Raw genomic sequence first — 20,052 nt, 5'->3', positions numbered from 1 at the left:
TAATAATAATAATAATAATAATATTAATAGTAAAAATACTCGATTAGATTGTAAGGTAAAATTTAAAAGAATAACGAATACAAAATAAAATCTAACTTGATAAAATATTATAAGAAATTTATTACAGGGAATATCTTGAACAATTTTTATAAGATTTTGAAAGAACTTTAACGATTATGTTTTCAACCATGAACATCATCACACGATTCTTTATAATTAGCAAAAGAAGAAGAAGAAGAAGAGGAAGAAAAAGAAAAGGCAACTTTGTCACGTTCGAGTAATTTTGCCGCGAAAAAACATTCCTCCCACTCGGTATTGCAATCATCCCCTTCTACTCAAAGGTCTAGCCAATAAGGACGCACCACTCACACCACTGCAGCCCCCTTGTGACGACCTCTGTCGGTAGCGAAAGAGGGTGTGTTAGGTTAAACGGTGAGGCGATTGTCATCGCGTCGTTCTTCGTGCCGATTAAAGAGCCGACTTAGACGATACTTGCACCTCTGCGGGTGCTTCTTCGCGTGTATTTGCCAGTGATGGTTCCGCGTTGCTTCCATTACCTTGACGCCCTAATTTTCTACACCGTTAATAACCAAGAACAAGAAAAGAAACAGAAACAGTGCACGGTAAAATGAAAAAAAAAAAAAAAAAAAAAAAAAGAAAAGAAAAGAAGAAAACCTATATATAATAGATAAAAATTTGGCCAATCAAATGCTAATAAAAAAAATTAAATTTATTATTTACTTTCTAAAAATAAATTTGTATGCATTTTACGCCAAAACGGTGATCGAATTTTATCAAAAATATATCTGTCCAAAATGTCAATTAACTAGTTCATTAAAGTAGAATAATAAATAATAAGATTAAAAAAAAAGAAAAAAGAAGTTCATGAATGTCCTCGTTTTTGGCGTAACTGCATGTATATATATTTTTTTTTTTCCAAGATAAAAAGAGCTTTGAAGAAGTTAAATGTTTTAATTTGTTGTACACAGATATATTATGTATAGTATATTGAGAGAAAGAGAGAGAGAGAGAGAGAGAGAGAGAGAGAGAGAGAGAGAGAGAGAGAGAGAGAGAGAGAGAGAGAGAATGGTGCGTGCGTCGTGTGTGCGTGCGTGTGCGTGCTTGCCTCGTGTGTGCATGCGTGCTACCAATGGAGAAACGGATCCTTGACTTTAACATACGGTAATGGTATCTTTTATTAAAAGAATTCTCTCAAAAGAGCATCCTTTTCATCCTTTGGATCTTATTCGATATGCACGGTCGGGTTTATATGCCGCAGAGGGGTGGTGACCCGAACTCTAACGGGTGGGACCATGATACACATATACTTTTGCAACCTACATGTATGGGACATTAGTAGTGTCCCAAATATGTGGGATTACTTTAAGATATATACACACACACATATACACATACATATGTTTTTTTTCTCTAATAAATTGGGTCAATTAGATAGTTCTTGTTGTTTAATTATTTCTTTGAAAAGAAAAAAAAATTATAATAATAATAATAATAATAATTGGAGATACTGTTATTGACCTTATTATCACCCTTTGTTAAGCATATGGGTGCGGTTTTGATTTATTTATATTTTTTCTCTATTTTTTTCTGTTTTTGTTTTCGACCTTTTTTTTCTATTTGTCTTTTTTACTGAAAACTCGTTCACGTTTTATTACTCTTTCAAGTAGTCATATTTATCGGGAGGAAAAAAAAAGAATAGAGGGAAAATGACGTTCGATCGTTCCACCCTCCAGGATATGAAAAAGAATGTGCCTTGTTCAAGGGCGTGGCAAATTCGTTATGCTGATCGCTGGATCAGTTTAATTCAAATATGATACTTTTAATGATCGTTCTTATGTAGGTCAGTGACGATACAAAAACATGACCTTATTTTTTTTTTCTTTTTATTTTTTTAGTCTTCATAAAATAATAATCATTGAAAACCTTTAATCGTTATATTAAATTCTTTTTTAATTTTTCGAATATTCATATTTAGTTATATTATTAAAATTGTTTATTGAATTTATTGAGTATTATTGCGAATGTTCCAATATATACTAACTACTTTTTATAAATATTTAAAATTTCTTGAAAATATAAGAATGTTTGTGTTATTATTTATTCGTCTAAATATTGCAGAGATTTGTTTGAAATTCAGCGGCATCTTGATCCATACGTACGTACGTGGCACAAAACTAATACTTCGTAAAAACTTCAAGCCTCGTAAATATGTATATGTATTTATCCATAAGTCTAAATCAGGGTTGTCGAAAAACTGTTTTTTTCATGTTAAAATAGATTCGTTTATATATTTTATAATAAAGAAAAAATTACATATGATAAAAAAAAAAAGATTCACTAACTGTGAATCGAATGTAAGCGTCATTATTTTTAATTATTTTACTTGGAAAGAAGAGTGATAGAAGAGAAGAGAGTTTTTATGTAAAGTTGTTAAGTGCGATGAAGGATGAGAATGACTATAAATACTTAATTCGACATCTCTGATCTAAGCAATTGATTATTTTTTTTCTTTTTCATTTAATATTTTTAATTTACGTAGGGGTGTCTATAAAATATTGATCATACTTTACAGATGATCTTTTGGATCAGTTTTCCTTATTCTTCCTATGTGTGGAATAGACACTGACGATATGGTAATTATTGTTATTAATCTTTATTGACTACTGTATTTTATCATATTTATATAAAAATATGAGTATAATTTTATATACATGTCTATATATTATATATTTCTTATAAGAAATGTAATTATTATCACAGGATGCAGTATGGCTTCAGTACTTTGGCATATCTCTGGAAATAGTTATGCTTCTCCTGCCTTTGTCTTGCTCTTACTGTTACTCTGCCCACACAATACTACAGGTCAGTATTATTATTATTATTATTATTATTATTATTATTATTATTATTATTATTATTATTATTATTATTATTATTATTATTATTATTATTATTATTATTATTATCATTATTATTATTATTATTATTATTATTATTATTATTATTATTATTATTATTATTATTATTATTATTATTATTATTATTAAATATAGGCATAACATAATGTTAACATGCATAATTAAACATAAAAAATTGGATAATAATAATATTTTAGGATATTTTATTTAAGGATAAAATTCTGTTTTACAAATACTCAATATATATTTTGTTTAGATAGTTTTCAATTACTAATAAGATTTTTAAAAGAATTATAATCTTTTTTAATTCTGTATTAATATGGTATGGTGTGTTCCCGGTGGCGGTGGATATTGTTGGGGTTCTTTGATTCATCATCATTCCTGAATTCAGCCCGTGAGGTAATTGAGGCCCCACTGCCACAGCAAGACCACATTCCATCACTGCCACCACCACCGGGACGTCTCACCACTGCCAAAACACCAAGTACGTTATTTATTTTGGTTCAATAAAATAAATCATAATAATTTAAATATTATCACATCATAAATATATGTCAAAATGAGAATTTTTATTCTTAGAGATGCTACGGATCCATTTATGTAATAATATTTATACTGCATTTGTATGCCACAAATATATTTTACAGATGAGCTTTTATAAACACATTTATTAAAATTATGATTTATGAATTACAATATGTTTACATTGTACTATATTTGTTTTTAGAGTGCGATCAAAAATTTATAAGCACTCCTGATGGGCCCCAAAATGGAACTTTCTATGCACCTACACTGATAAATCTAGAAGGAGAATCTCGGCAGTGCGTTTACACGTTTTTAGCAGGACCACGTCAACGCGTGGAACTTATTTTTACTACATTTGGTCTTCGAGGCACACCACCAGCGTAAGTAATATAACAAATGATTATTGATTATAACATATTGCTTTCTAAATCGCTGTCCTAAATGTATTTCTGCTGCCTATAGTGGATCTGCTGTTGGAGAATTACCTGCGTGAGTTCCATTTTTGATGAATGTTTATTAAAATATTAGGTTCTATCCATCAATTTTTTTATAAAAAATTTTAATATTGTTTTTCTTTTTTTCAGTTGTAGCCATGAATACATGGATATATATTCGGAAATTCGTTCAGAAAATACTACCAAGTTAATAGAAACACCATTTGGAGGTCGTTTCTGTGGCCCTATTCCTCCTCGAAAACGTGTTTCTCTTTATCAAGGCATTGCTCTCAGTTTTTATACTGACAAAAATATAACGTTACCTAGCTTATTCAGTGGGAAATATACTTTTATCAATGCATGTAAGTTGTTTAAAAAAGAAAACATGTAAAAATAAATGAAAGGCTTTTTTATTGAATATATGATTATAAATAAATTAATGTTATATTTATATAGCTGAATTCGAAGTTGGAACACCAGTACCAAGTGCACCATGTTCTTTCACAGTAAATTCAGATGCTAAACGTACTGGAAACATATTATCTCCCACTTATCCAGGAACTTATCCAAAAGATCTTGCATGTAGTTATCAATTCATTGGAAAAACAAGTCAAAGAATACGCTTGGAGTTTCGAGATTTTGACTTATTCTTTGGTGGACCGCAGTATGTATTTTGATTTCATAATATTTTTTTATAACATATAGGAATAATGAAATGAAACAATGTTATATTACAGTTGCCCTTTGGATTACGTAAAAGTATATGATGGGCTCGACAATTCATCTGCTGTTATTGGAACATATTGTGGGCAACAACGAAATTTGGTGTTATATTCATCAGAATCCAGTCTATTTGTATTATTTGTTACTCTTCAGCGTACAGCGAATACACAAAATCGTGGTTTCAAAGGAATTTTTGAATTTTCAGAAAGTTTTGTTAAATTAGGTAAATATTTATATATACATATACATATATTTTAAAGATACAAGCAAAGATTAGATTTAAAATTCGTAATTACCTTCTATGTTTAGACTTTATAATCAGTTATAATGGTGAACATATACGAGGATCGGAATGTGATCAGAAGATTTTAAGTAAAAAAAAATCTTCTGGATTTGTGGTTAGTCCTAATTTCCCATTTCCTTATATGCCAAAAGTTGTATGTCGTTATTTTATTTATGGAATGCAAGATTCACAACATCTTGAACGTGTTCGTTTGGAATTTGTATCATTTGAAATTCCAAAAAGTGAGGCTAAAGGAGAGTAAGTATAATTATATAAATATATTTACATTATAATTATAATTATATACGATCATGTATAATTAAAATTATATTTTCTTGCTTGTTGTTTATAGTTCAGCATGTACCGATGGTTACTTAAAACTATATTTGAAAGGTCAAGAAGCAACAGATTCTTATGATAAATTTGATTATGAATTATGTGGTATGAAAAGTAATCCAGAAAATGTAGTTAGCGATGGCCCAAGACTTGTTATGGTATTCAGTAGTGGAGAATTTCAAGGGAAAGGTTTTAAAGCACGGTAAATATCAAAATATATCAAAGAGAAATATATATTACATATGTTTGTAATATATGTTTTTATATATTATACTCTTTTTTATATATTATAGGTATACATTTGAGACAGAATATAAAATACCTGGAACAGCAGAACCAGATGGTACTTGTACATTTAAATACAGAAGTTCCTCTCGAAAAAGGGGAGATTTTAATTCCCCGCGATATCCTAGTAATTATCCAAGTGATACAAATTGTACTTATTTCTTTTATTCAACGCCAAATGAACAAGTGACATTGATCTTTGATCATTTTAAAGTTAGAACCAAAAATCTGAATGTAACGTCCGGTCACTATGGGTGAGATAAAAAAAATAATTTTCCAATCTATATAAAAAGATTGGAATTGGAATACTGTAATATAGATTACGTTTTTAATTTTATCCTTTTACAGGTTTGAATTATGTCAAGATGACTGGTTAGAAATTTATATTATGTATCGCGATAATACAGAAAAATTAATAGGCAGATATTGCGGTATGACTGCTCCAGGACCAGTAGAATCAACTCTTGGTGCTCTTGGTTTAAAAGTAATTTTACATTCAGATTCCGAACTTGTTTATAGCGGATTTAAAGCGCGTTATACTTTTGAGGTAGCAAAACCAATTTTTGGAGGTAAGAAATTAAAGAATATAATATTCATTTACTACTTCATTTAATATCATAATATTATAGATTGTGGATCAAATATTAGCAGTCTGAATTATGGAGTAATAACTAGTCCTAACTTTCCAAATAAATATGATGGGCCGTCGAAAAATTTTGCCAGTAAAACATGTAATTGGTTTATAAGAGTACGACCGAATCAACAAATATTATTGAATTTTGATAAATTTTCTGTAGAAGGTGATCAAACTGGTAAGTAATAAATATGTATATATTATATTGTCTTTTTACATACATATATATTATATCTTTTTTTTTTAATGTTTCTTTAGCACGAGGTTGTCCTGCAGCAGTACTACGTATGTGGTATTCTAGTTCGTCCACGCCACTTGAGCTTTGTGGTGTTAAAAATGGTGATTCCAAGTGGAGCTTCTTATCAGAAGATAATAATATGCGTCTTAGGTAAATGTTTATTTCTTATATTCTTTCAAATAATTTTATGTTAGAATGATACTAAATAAATATTGTACATAATATTTACAGTTTCATATCAGCAGATAAAGCGGTTGGACAACATGGTTTCAGAGCAATATGGACAGAGATAAATAAAAATAGTAATTGTCCAAATCAATTTCTTTGCAGCAAAAATAAGTATTGTATTGCAGAAACGTTGAGATGTAATAATATCAAAAATTGTGGGCCGGACGATTCATCGGACGAAGAGAACTGTAAGTTTTGAAAATAATAGATATTTTCAAAATCTTCTTTTAATGTATTTTGATGTTGTCTTTTGCTTATACGATTTCTATATTCACGTGAATTATTCATATATAGTAGCGTAGTACAATTGTGGTTATTACTGATTTTCACATTAAAATTTGTATGTATTCTTATTATATATTTAATACCATGTATAAATGGTTCACAAATGTATTATAAAAAAGTAATTAAAGGACGCACAAATAATTTGGTGTGAAGTCTGTTAATGACTACATTTGTACATGGAAGTGTCTTTCTCTCTCTCTCTCTTTTTCTATATATATATATATATATCTATATATAGAAATGTATATATATATATCTATATATAGAAATGTGTATATATATATATATATATATATATATATATATATATATATATATATATATATATATATTTTCTTTTTGTATTATGGAATTTTAAAATATTTTATTAACATCATATGACGAGATACATGACTCGTTCAGTATTAATGAAATGAATGTATTTATTAAAGGTATAAATGTAATTTTATCTTATAATCTTATTCATTTTTCTGGACACAGTAAAAACATTAATGTTTCCAGGAAAATATATTATATATTAAATATTATACAATCGTTCTTGATTTATTTTTTATTTTTTATTATTTTTAAATTTAATAGCTTCCCTTATAATCTCTCTTTCTAAATCTTTATACTATTCACTACTATCACATACCTAATAAAATCCCAAGCAAATATACATATACCACATAAAATTTGTAGATACTGCACGAAGCATGTATTATCATGTTTGTTTCAATAAAAGAGAGACGAGTGTTTTATAAATTATATGTATATATGCAGTACATATATAGTTATTGAATAAATTATAAAAAAATTAATTCTTAACAAAATATAGAATACATAATAATCGATTCCAAAGCGTCGATAACACAAAAGTCACTCATAAAAAAAGATGATACGCGATGCCTATACATACTAAATTTTAACTTCTGGGTAAGTAGTTGTACACGTGTGTACAGGTGAGAGAGTGGTAGGATTGAGCGGATGAATGCTTGTGTGGTGTCGCAGGTGCAGCATCAGCCCCATTGTCACCAGCACTGGCTGGAGTCTCTGCCATGCTTCTTCTCTCTCTGTGCTTTGTGTTCGTGGCCATCTGAGCCCCTCATGAAGCTTCCGACGATCCGGCATGTTATGATCTCCCTTATCACGTGAGTTCTCTCACAGTATTGCACATCATACCACATGAAATTCTTGAAGTGATTGATGTGTTTCCAATAAAAACGGTTTTCCTTACAGCAATTGCTGAGTCATTATTTTTTGATAGACAAGTTTTGTAAACATTATACAGCATTAATATCATTAAAAACATTAACGACTGTTAGTATCGGTCATTGATATCAACAAATATGAAATATGTATTAGGATACTAAACTTAAACAAATTTTTTTTTTACTAATCGTACTACCCATATTAATTTTTCAAACCTGTTTTACAGGAAATATTATATGGTGTCATTTACTTCTTGTAAAGAAAATTTACTTCTTGTAAGAAAAATACAATAATTTTTGATCACTACAACAACATAAAATCGGCAATTTTTACAATACATAATTTCTTTAAATATTAAAATTATATGTGGTAACACTGAAATCAAAAAGCATGCAGGATGCTATTTATTATATCCCTCTTAATCATATAAATGCATGTGTTTTTATATTCTTTTTGTGAGTCTTGCAAAATACTTCCTGAATTGTATTGTTGACCTCTTTCTCTTGTAGTTTCCATCAATAACCTATGAAGTTTGCAAATAAAAATTTATGATCATCTATATTGACACCAAAACCCTTCTAAAAACTCTAGCACTATAGAAATTGTAATGAATTCTATTTGTTAGATGTATTGTGATCAACAATTTTATTGTGTTTAGGTGCTTCAATGATATAAAAAAAAAAACAAAGTTTGTACATATTGATAAGATGTACATAGATATTTCATGTGAGCTTTAAGAAAGTACTGGATTATATATATAACAATACACAGTCAAACAGACTTTATTCATAAATTTACAGGTGCTGCTATGGTACCAACAGATAGCTATCTCATCCCAGCAGTATCTGCTGCAGCTTCTATTTTAGTTGTTCTGTTTGTATGCCTGCTATGTCACAAACTTAAAAGACCTATTCAAGAAGTTCACATTGATGATCTACATCAACGTGTAGAAGAACGTCATCACTGCTATCACCATCATACTCTTCTGCAACATCATCAAGATCATATTCATGAATTTAATCAATATCAACTTGAACAACCAAGCCCACCTAGTGACAGTGACGCTGAACAAGTATGCGGTGATGAAACAAGTAGTCCAGATAGTGTGTGACCGTGGCCACTTGCAGCGTGGTTACAATTCTGGAATTCCTTGTACTTCTCCACGTTGCTTCCCAGACTCTTTCTAATGTGTAACTAGTTGTTATTGTTGTTACTGTTGTTGCCTGATGGGAGCAACTTACACAGTGTCATCAGCACTCACTATTACATATGTCAACACGTTCCTTTTAGATTCAAGTGAGACAAGAAACTGATGTAGATGAGTCTATCGATCAATTCAAATACGATCGCTTTTACATCTTATTTGTACAGAATATATTATTTTTAATTCAAAACATAAATTTACTATGTTTCAGAATATAAATTTTATCAGCAATACTTACGTGTGCTATATTCATTATACTATGCTATCATAATATTACTAGTTATACTAATGCTGCTATTTCATAAAATATATAATTTGCATGTAATATATTTTGTACAAGTACAAGTAGGCAATGTCTTTTTACTAATGTGAATAATAATATTGCAAAGTAAACTTTTTTGTACAATCAATTGAAAATGGTCTTCATGTATCTGGTAATATATATAAATAACTGTCTCCTATCATTATTCATGATTAAATAAGGTACATTTTCTTTTTCAATTGTTAATATATGAAAAAAATATCAAATTATACATACACACCCACACATCACGCAATATAAAGATTTTTAATTTCTTGTTTTTATTATGTGGAAAAACTAAAATCAATTGGTTAATGAGTTTAATAAATAATATTATAATGCGAGACATAATTAATTTTATAATAGTTTTGCTAAATATTCATAACAAGCATTAGTACATGTAATACTGAAAATCAATGAATTAAAAATACTTTCTATTGTTACTTCAGCACACATTATACTATAATTTACAACTACTTTTAACTGCCAATTTACTTATATTATTTAACTCTCAAAAATTAATATATATATATATATATATATATATATATATATATATGTATGTATATATTTATTTATAGATTTTATATTACAAACAATTTGCAAATCTTTTCAATTATATATTTAAGAAAACTACTAAGAGAATTTTAATATATATTTCACAGTAAATGCTGCCATGGGAGCTAAAACAAAGTATATTCTAAACTATCTTAAATAAATTTCAAGGTACATCTTATAAGAGGATGTAAACTAGCAAACAAGGATATATGCAAAAGAAGGAAGGTCAAGTATATATATATAATATATATTTGATAATGTTAATTAACATATTCCAGATTTCTTGAAATAAAATCTTATATACATTGTGTACTACATTCCAAAATCTATTAAAAGCATTTTTTCATGTTTTGTAGAGCATTGAAACAAACAATAGTACAGAATTGTGAGACTTTGTAATATTGAACCGCCGTGTTCAATTTCTTTAAATATGCGGAAAAAGTTATGTGATATACATAATAAGTAATTATATATGTATGTGTACATGTACATAGTGCAGTTTAAAAATGATGTTTATTTCAATACACACTAAACATTACCGAAAAATTATAAGCGTTCTGTATTGCGCTTCCGGCTATTAAAGAGTTATTGTATACGTTTATAATTTCTACAGTCTTTTTAAATATATTGACTGCACGAAATTACTAATTAGAGATATTTTGGTAATATCATATACAATTCATTTAAATATAATCCGCAGATCTATCATCTATAAAGTCTTTTGATCTCTATTAGAGAAATATTTAATGTGCAAACTTTATAAAAATGCAAACTTCTGTTCGAACTATATTATAAATATTAAATGCAACCATCAGCATTTTTATTGTGAGAGAAAAATAATAATTTTGCATCTATTAGCAATATTGTTTTTGTATAAATCAACACAATGTATATACATATAATTTATGTAATTGAAAATGACATATTAAAAAGCAATTTGGATAATATACTACTACTTTAAAATTATATATAATACAAATAGGTGTATAGTATAGATATATTAGTAATATCAAAGAATTACTATATAATAGTGTATGTCTAATGCTATATTTGTAAGTATGAAATTTGCTATATAAGCAAGGCATATTGATTAGAAATACTTAGATTAGCTTAGGTACAATACATATGGTATTATCCAAGTATGGTACAATCTAAGCATGTATTAACATATATGAGAAATTTTTCTCAGAATATCAAAAATTCTGGTTATCTATTTAAAACAGATTTGAAACAAATTTTAAATCAGAATTCCAAATGAGCACATTATTATAGAACATCCAAAAGGCAAGTATAGACATTTTGGTAAGAAAATCAATATATGTTTTGTAACAAGAGCAAAATTATATACACCTGCACTGAGTATAATAGGACCATATATATAAAAAATATCATATTTGTAAAAAAAAAAAATTGTTTCAGTGGATTTAGTAAACTTGTGTATTCTCAATTATTATCAATACATTGCATTTTATTTTATTGTTATTTGAAAATAATCGTTTTAACATGTTGTTTTATTATAAAACTATTTCATTTAATCTGTAATATTTATTTAATTGAAATATTTATATTTATTGTCCAAAGTATTTAAAAAAAAATGTAATATTTATTTTTTTTACTACATTTTATTTAATTAATTTCTACAATAAATAAGAGTTATTGTGTTTATCTACTTTTATTTATTATAAGTTGAATCCATTGAAAAATTAATTATTTGGAAAAATTGATATAACTTACATCTATATTAAACATAATGATTCATAATATATAGAATGCATTTTAAAAGACCAAAGAAGTGTGTTAGCTATTGGAATAGTATTTTTTGGCCAATTTTGGTCTTTATTATACTCATTAAATTAAATAAAATATAATTATAATTAAAACATCATGAATATATGCTATGAAAGATTAACTGCTGTAAAAATCAATATAAAATTGCTATAGAAGCAAGGACCAATATTAGCCAATAAATATAATCCAAATATTGATATTTAAAATAGGAATTAACAGAATAAGCATATATACTGAAAAATACGTTCACTACAATTTGAGAAGTTTAAGTTAAATAAAATGTGTAATCATATTTTATGAAAAAATGTAATGCAAACATTTTGCATTTATGAATATATTCTTTTTGTAGTTATAGTTACATTATAACTATAACAGCTTATTCATAAACATGATAAGATTGATGGTTTACAAAAGTTATATCTTAATATTTCTTATTGTTATATCTTTAAAAAAGTATATTTGTTTTTTAGGAAAATATTTTTTTTTGAAAGATTTTTTAAACACGTTATAATTTCTACAATTAATAATAACTCTATTTTAAACATATAACTCTTCGATAATGTAATATTGTTTACTATAAAAATTATAAAACTCATGATGCATAGTAATTTATAAATTAGCAATAATTTTAAATATTCTTTTGTTAATTATGCTAGCTGGTTTAGCATATTTATAGAGTAAAATTCACTCTTGCGTTTTGTAAATCGATTTCATGATAAGACTATAATTTTTTTTTTTTTTTTTTTTTTTTTTTTTTTTTTTTTTTATTATTTCTCGGTATAAAATACTACTATTCTACTACTTTTATAATCACTTTGTTTATTCAATACAAACACCACATACAATTATCCTTACTGGGAAGATATATAGATGATAAGTCTAATATTTTTTTTTATATATATATAACATAATTTTTTTATTAAGTATATTAACACATGTTACTTCGTGTACCAAATCGGACACGTTAAAAAACTATTTAAGGAGTATTTTTTACTCCACATAAATACAGTTTTTATAAAAATAAGTATCAAAGGCAAGTAAATGCATAATACCATCCTCTATTAATATTATATAAGATAAGTAATTAATTTAATGCAATATTATATGAAAACTTATAAACTATAATGGAATGTTACTTGATAAGAATAATATCACTTTTGAAGAAACGACTATTAATAATTGTACCGTAATATATGTAACAAATGTGTATAAGTAGTAAAGTTAGCATTTAAATTGTTAACCAATCTAGAAATAATAACACACAAATTGTCAATGTTGTGTCTACGGTATGAGTCCTCAACAATGAAAATACATTTGTTTAATAAAACAATTTTATATTTTTTTTTACATCCCACATAGCCGCGTTTAATATTAGATTAAAAAATTTATCATGATAAAGTAGGACTTGGAAAACTAGAAAGGAAAGAATTTGTTGTATTCAAAAATTTTTTTTTATTATACAAAATTCCAAAATTTGGCAAAAATACAAAAGGAATATTATACTTTCTGATTAAAATGTTAACATTATATGTTGCTCCAAAAGTAAGTTTACTTTTGCTTTTGGTTATATTTTTTTTCTAAAGCATTATATTAATTTATCAAATAGAGTTTAAGAATTACAGTGAATCTGAGATATCTATTGGTCTAATTGGATATCTAATATAAAAATGTGTTATATTAAAATATTATGTTTATGTACACATATAATAGTTATATATCTAATGTAATATTATAAAAAAGCAGCTCTAGTATGTACAATGCATTATCTACATTCATATTTATTTTATATTATTTAAATAAAATATACTATTGTATTTGCTATTAAATATGAGATTATAAGATATGTTAGGAAATAGTTGTCAAGATATATATTTTGAAAATATCCTTTCAAATATTGATAAAGCTATTTATGCATTAAAATTATAAGCGCATTGAACACTATAACAAAAAATAGCACCAAATAATTAAATTGATATTATTGGTATACTACATTTTCCAATTTACAAAATAATTATACATTTCTGTTTGTAATTCTAAATAATCTTCTAGTTGTTTTACAAACGTTTAAGCAAGTAAATAAAAAATCAGTTTGTCTTATACATTAATCTTATAAAGTGTTGAAAATTGATCTTGCTTACTTTGTATATCTGTATGTGTATTATATAATATGTATTATACTATATGTAGTATAAAGATAGATATATATTGTTTCTATTGTTATTACGAAACTAGTCTCTGTGTAAAACTTAAAACTATTGCATTCAGTAATGTTGATAGTACCCAAAGCTTTATAAGAATTATTCATAATATTTAATTCATACTATATAATATATAATATATAATATATAATATATAATATATAATATATATGATATATATTATAGTATTATATAATACTCAAATTATAGTATTGCACATAAATTTATCTTTACAGAAAAAACATTCAAATTACATTCTTATTATGAAAGAGAACTACATTATTAAATGGAACTGTATAAAACAAATTATAATGTGAAATTATTACTACATATAATAAAAATAATATATGATTATATAACACAAAGACAACTGAATTTTCTAGTTTACAAGTATTTAAAATCAATACTTATAATAAATAAACAATGTATGTATTTTACCTATATTTACATTCTATAATATAAGACCATACATACATTTTAATCAAATTACAAAATTATAAATGTATAATAAATTAATATCTTTTGACTCTAAAATTCTCTGGCAATGAAGTCTTTTTTCTTATATTTGTTTATTTAAATCTACATGTTATAGGACTCGTCAAAATATTAATGTATATATTGTGCATATATTAAAAACAAAAAAAATGAATTTGTTTTATAAAAATTAATATATAATAAATAAATAATTGTTTATAATTTAATATTAACTTAGTAAATAGAAATAAAATTAATATTTACAATACGTGGCAGTAAATTATTATGTGAAGCTATGAGAGTACTATTTCATTAGACTAAAGAATAGGATACATTTTTGTGACCTGGTTGTTTGTGACATGTAAATAAAAATAAATATATTCTGTATAGAAAGTAGTCAATACAACAAGGCACAGCATGCACCATTCACAGAAGAAATAATAATTTTGTTATTTAATAATGTTTACGTGACATCTGCTAATTTTAATCCATAAATTTCCAACTATATGTAATCCATAGCACACTTCATATGCGCTAGTCAATTCTTTATGCAACCACATAAATGGCATTTTATTATTGGTAACTTTATAGTCTTTTATCTTACCGTTGAAACATGCTACCAATTAAAATAATTAAACATAATATTAAGTCAGATTTTACTTGTACATTACTCTCACTGTTTGTCTCTATCAGTCTTACCCTCCTTATTTTGTAACATTTTCTTAACACATTTAAACATCAGCACAAAATGGTTTCATACTAAATACAAATAGTACTAAATTGTCTGTTTATAGCTTTGAAGCCAAGATGATAAAATGTATTTCATAAAAATAAAAAGTTTACTCAGTAACTTCACCTGCGAAAGCTTCATGCTGCATTAAACAAACCTCATCAATATCAGCTACTACACATAGTTATTTATATGTATATATATATATATATATATATATATATATATACATATATATATATATATATATATATATATATATATATATATATATCTATATATAAAAGGTACACTATACCTGAACATACTGTTCATCGTCTGTATCTCCATTACTGCATTGTTCCAAGGCATTACTTGGATTTATCTTTTCATAGTCTGAGTTAAATATACTATTATTATCTTTAATTTTTTCATATCCATCAATATTTGTTTCAGGTTTATAATTATTTACCTGTTCATATGGTGGTTCTTCAGATGCAGCAACACTCATGTATCTTACACTTTCGTAATTTGGATCTCCATGACTTACAGATTCATAATTTGGATCTGTATCACTATCACCAGGACGGCATACTGAAGCATAATTCGGTTCTCCCGAATCATGAGGCATGCTCTCATAATTTGGCTCGGAATCTGTATCTTGATCTAGATCAATTCGTCTTCGTAACCTAACTTTTTCATATCCTGGATCTTCACTACTTGCGTTACTAACTTGTCTGTGTTTATAAGGTGTAGGATATGTCAATAATAAATCAGGACCATTACGTACTGATGCTGATGTACTTTGATAATCATTATTTCTTAAAGATTGAAGATGTGGTATTTCGTAATTAGAATCACAAACAGGAAAACTTCGGGCAGCTAAATTTCTTTTGGAATTCACAGATTCATAACCATGATTAATATCTTGATTTAATAAATTTGTATCTCCATCAGACATTCTAGATAATTTTAAACAATTATTTTCCATTTCAGTGTGAATATTAATAACAGTATTTGCTGGTATGGTGTAATGAATAGTATCATGTTCTTCTTTTTGTATTTCTACTGAATCATGACTAGACCATGATGCTCTACTAATTTCTATGAGACTAAGTTTTCTATTTGAAGGTGTTACTTCTGGATGTAAAATGTTAGAACTCGTAGGACCGTCACTTTGCTCTTCAGCATCTCTTTTCTTTTTCATGACTTTAGCATACATATCTTCTAGAGATTTTCCAGTTGATAAATTAGGTCTTATGCGTTCATCATTTTTCGCTCTTTTATCGACAGCCGCATATGCATCTGAAACTGCTTCTGGTGGGGGAGGTAATGGTGAATTTGCTTGACGTTTTTCTGGTTTTGGAGAACCTGGGTTTATGATAGAACTATTGGCACTTGATGATGATGCTAAAGAGAGAAAAAAAAAATATATATATATATATGTAATATCTCTCTTAGTTTAGTTGAATTACAAAAGTTCATAAAGAATCATAAAGTTCATAAAGAATCATCCATAGGGAAATTGTGATACAAAATTACCCACCTTGTCTTGAATGAGCATGAGCAACATGACGTAAACTATCAACACTTGGTGGTTGTGGAGCAGTATGTGTCTCTTCAGAACGCAATAATTGTTGATTAAATGAATTTTGATCACTATGTATAATTCTATTTGCTTCTAATATTGTAGGTTGAATTTGAGCATATGTTTCACTGCCACTAGTGTAAATTTTTTCTTGTTCATCAATAGCTGCATACATTTCATCTGTTGCAATATTATAATAATATAATAAATAAATAAAATAATAATTACATTCTTTAGTTTTTAATTAATAAAGAGAGTCAAATGATAAATATATTTTAAGAATACCTGAATCATCTGATACAGTTGCATAATGAGGATCAACAGGTAAACGTGTTGGTTGATTTTGCTGATAAGCTGCTTTTGTTTGTGCTAATATATTAGCTAAGGGTTCTCGTACACTTATACTTGTATATCCTTCTATGTAAATAAAATTAGAAAATAATTTAAAATTACTATGTACTATAGATCTCTTATTAGAGCTTAGTATTTAATAAACTTACTAGAATCCTGAGAATCACCACTAAAATGTTGTGATGTACTATGTTGCGATGGTTGTGGTGGATGAAGAAGTAACATAGCAAGAGGTGGTGTCATATATGGTAGATCTTGATTAGCTTGTACACCTCCAGAAATAGCATTTGCAGCTTGTATATCGTTAGAGTTCTCAGCACTTAGGAGTGAATTATAAGATGATGATTTCCGAGTTCTTGGAGGTGCTACTGGATTTCCATTTGTATGACTTGATGATGTTGATGGTTTATCAACATTAGTCACTTGAGTATTGCTATTCCTATAATATTTACAGTAGATTAAAATTCTACTATATAATTTAATTCAAAGTAATTAAAAAATAAATTTAATATGTTTATTTTACCTATGTGATTGGTCAGCTTCAGATTTCTGAATACTTTGAAGTTGAGCATATGGATGTTCATCTAAAGTAGATATAAGTATTAAAATTAATAATTAAAAAGATAAACTAATTCATATTGGTATTATTATTGTATGTATTATTTATCTATATATACCATTTTTAGATGTAGATGGTGTAAATCTTGTAAGTTGATATGTTGAGTTATCTTGAACTAAAGAAACTTGTTGAGAAAGGCATTGTGTTTCTCTTTCAGATTGTTGCTCTTCTGTCAGAGTATCGAAACAAAATTTAATAAATGTTATTATAAAAATAGGAAATCTATCTTAAAAAAAATCTTGTATAATTTTATATATACCTGTATCCTGAACTGTAGCATACAATTCAGAATTTATTTCACTAGTTTCATAAATATCTTGAGATACAGATTCTGTAGCAACTTCTCCTCTATTTTTATCTTTTGGTATATCTGGTAAGCTTCTATTAGCTCCGCTTGTTCTATGAATATAATAAAATAATAATAATAATAATAATAATATATATATATATATATAAATATTTTTTTTTTATTCATATAAAATTAAGACATAAACCTTTTGCCATTATCTGTCGTATCTTGTGCTGGTAGAACTTGAGTAACTTCCACGGATGGTAATGTATTGAAATCATCATTTTCAGAATGATTAATTGTTACCATTCCACATAATCCAGGAAAGTCGTTTCTATATAGATATATGATTTTTTTAATGATTTAATCAAAATCACTATAAATCAGTGATATATACAGAATTGAATACAATAAATTACTTTATACAAGAAAAATTGTCTTTAGCGTCATTGACATCTATATGATCATATAGACTTACTTAGTCTGATTGCGTCGACAACTGCAGATACAAGCGGCAACAAGACCAAGAAATGATAATAATGCTCCAACACAGACAACCCAGTAACACCAGGCATTTTCTTCAACTAAAGTTTCTATCATGTTATAAACTTCCTCCTGAATATAGCTTTGAACCTACATCAGCAAGACTATTACTATAGCCTTACTGTTAACATAACCTGAATACACGTAGACACTCTATATAATTACTGTTCATTAATGATATATCAAGTCATTTTCAACAATTCTTTGATCAATTTATCGTTAAATAATAAATCAATCAAAAAAAAAACACGAAACGAATTATAATTCACACCACAGATAAATTTATTTCAAACGAAATCCGAAGAAGTCCAAGCAAACAACACAAATTAGATCCTAAATTATATATTCTAGTAGACACACACTATACATCACGTTCTCAATGCACTATTCACTTGCGGATGAAAAATTTTTTCATATTACTGTCATTTTTCAAATAAAAATTAATAGTTGTGTAAAATAATATTAGTTTAGGTCATTATTAAGTATTAATAATATTTCAAGCATTCTTCCTATAATTTATGTTATTATACACATTATAATTTTAGATCTTCGTTAAATTTGAACGGAAAAAATAAGTCAAATGTATGCCGATAAGTAATTATCGTTCTAAAAATGATACACATATATATATACACATGCACATATATGTATATGAGCTTTTAACATATGTATATATGATATGTATGTACATATATATATATATACACGAAAGTAAATGAAAAAGAAACGTAGACGATTTCCACGACCGTTTCGTGTCTTTACGGAGATACGATTACCGGATAAACGAAAGTCATGCCACTCTTGCAAAATGCCGGCTATATATTGTCTATTAAGAGAGATAGAGAGAGATAGATAGAGAAAGAGAGAGAGAGAGAAAGAGGGAAGAAGAAGGGGGAGAGAGAGAAGGGGAAATTCTAGTCGATGAAATACAGAATACTAAACTATATTTCTTGACCTTTCTCTATTTGTGTCTAATACCGAATTCATTTCTTTAATTTGACATTGATGTTATGTATATATATATATATAAAGTTCTTTGACAATGAAAAACAAATCACACTAATTCATCTATTGATATGAATAACAGGATGTAGTAAGTATATATAGCATTACTTGATAACTGACTATAGTAGAGAAAGTGTATGATTTGAACGATCCGTTTTGTTTTATTTTTGTTTATTTATTTGTTAACGAATATAATTCAAATAATATATATACGTATATATAAATTCTGTTATACAGTTCCTGAATTTATATATAAATGGTTAGAATAAACAATAGATCAGTATTATTGAATATTCATTATTCGTATGTACGTACTTATGTGTT

At 26.8% G+C, this 20,052-nt stretch overlaps 2 protein-coding genes across 14 annotated transcripts; one reads left to right on the top strand and one right to left on the bottom strand.

Moving 5' to 3' along the window:
• Window positions 1-36: 36 nt before the first annotated feature.
• On the top strand, window positions 37-13,279 carry LOC124953630 (bone morphogenetic protein 1). 11 transcript variants are annotated; one of them, XM_047505266.1, is made up of 18 exons: window positions 37-623; window positions 2,140-2,223; window positions 2,594-2,654; window positions 2,782-2,883; window positions 3,331-3,423; window positions 3,667-3,844; window positions 3,927-3,953; window positions 4,049-4,260; window positions 4,355-4,562; window positions 4,636-4,844; window positions 4,931-5,162; window positions 5,257-5,442; window positions 5,534-5,779; window positions 5,874-6,094; window positions 6,155-6,337; window positions 6,418-6,547; window positions 6,629-6,813; window positions 8,902-13,279. In XM_047505266.1, the coding sequence occupies exons 4-18, from the start codon at window positions 2,790-2,792 to the stop codon at window positions 9,210-9,212; spliced, it is 2,715 nt and encodes a 904-aa protein (XP_047361222.1). In that variant the 5' UTR covers window positions 37-623; window positions 2,140-2,223; window positions 2,594-2,654; window positions 2,782-2,789; the 3' UTR covers window positions 9,213-13,279. The 11 variants fall into 11 exon arrangements, 9 of the variants coding, with proteins under 9 accessions (XP_047361222.1, XP_047361220.1, XP_047361218.1 ...); XR_007102276.1 differs by adding an exon at window positions 7,901-8,040 and having other exon boundaries at window positions 37-2,654; window positions 8,902-9,037; XR_007102277.1 differs by lacking the exon at window positions 8,902-13,279 and adding exons at window positions 7,728-7,825; window positions 7,901-8,041 and having other exon boundaries at window positions 37-2,654.
• LOC124953631 lies at window positions 11,804-19,512 on the bottom strand. Of its 3 annotated transcripts, none has more exons than XM_047505271.1 (10): window positions 18,659-19,512; window positions 18,386-18,514; window positions 18,151-18,290; window positions 17,950-18,060; window positions 17,796-17,856; window positions 17,422-17,711; window positions 17,207-17,338; window positions 16,880-17,101; window positions 15,623-16,743; window positions 11,804-15,580 (listed from the first exon to the last, which is right to left on the bottom strand). In XM_047505271.1, exons 1-9 carry the CDS (start codon window positions 18,778-18,780, stop codon window positions 15,647-15,649), a joined length of 2,304 nt encoding a protein of 767 aa, XP_047361227.1. In that variant the 5' UTR covers window positions 18,781-19,512; the 3' UTR covers window positions 11,804-15,580; window positions 15,623-15,646. The 3 variants fall into 3 exon arrangements, with proteins under 3 accessions (XP_047361227.1, XP_047361226.1, XP_047361228.1); XM_047505270.1 differs by having other exon boundaries at window positions 11,804-15,496; window positions 15,653-16,743; XM_047505272.1 differs by having other exon boundaries at window positions 15,579-15,729; window positions 15,806-16,743.
• Window positions 19,513-20,052: the final 540 nt, after the last annotated feature.

The sequence above is a fragment of the Vespa velutina genome, chromosome 13 (genome assembly GCF_912470025.1).
Source record: "Vespa velutina chromosome 13, iVesVel2.1, whole genome shotgun sequence".
NCBI lineage: Eukaryota > Metazoa > Arthropoda > Insecta > Hymenoptera > Vespidae > Vespa > Vespa velutina.
The sequence above is the reverse complement of the archived record's forward strand: the minus strand, read 5'-3'. Positions and strand labels throughout refer to the sequence as shown.

What these genes read in the sequence shown, in the direction of transcription:
- LOC124953630 (XM_047505264.1), top strand. Translation starts at nt 2,790, where the DNA reads ATGGCTTCAGTACTTTGGCATATCTCTGGAAATAGTTATGCTTCTCCT. An exon ending in CACCACTGCCAAAACACCAA is followed by an intron (nt 3,424 to 3,666) that starts GTACGTTATTTA and finishes ATTTGTTTTTAG; the next exon opens with AGTGCGATCAAAAATTTATA. An exon ending in AAAAGTGAGGCTAAAGGAGA is followed by an intron (nt 5,163 to 5,256) that starts GTAAGTATAATT and finishes TGTTGTTTATAG; the next exon opens with TTCAGCATGTACCGATGGTT.
- LOC124953631 (XM_047505270.1), bottom strand. Translation starts at nt 18,780, where the DNA reads ATGATAGAAACTTTAGTTGAAGAAAATGCCTGGTGTTACTGGGTTGTC. An exon ending in ACCATCTACATCTAAAAATG is followed by an intron (nt 17,857 to 17,949) that starts GTATATATAGAT and finishes TATCTACTTTAG; the next exon opens with ATGAACATCCATATGCTCAA. An exon ending in TGGTGATTCTCAGGATTCTA is followed by an intron (nt 17,339 to 17,421) that starts GTAAGTTTATTA and finishes TTATTTACATAG; the next exon opens with AAGGATATACAAGTATAAGT.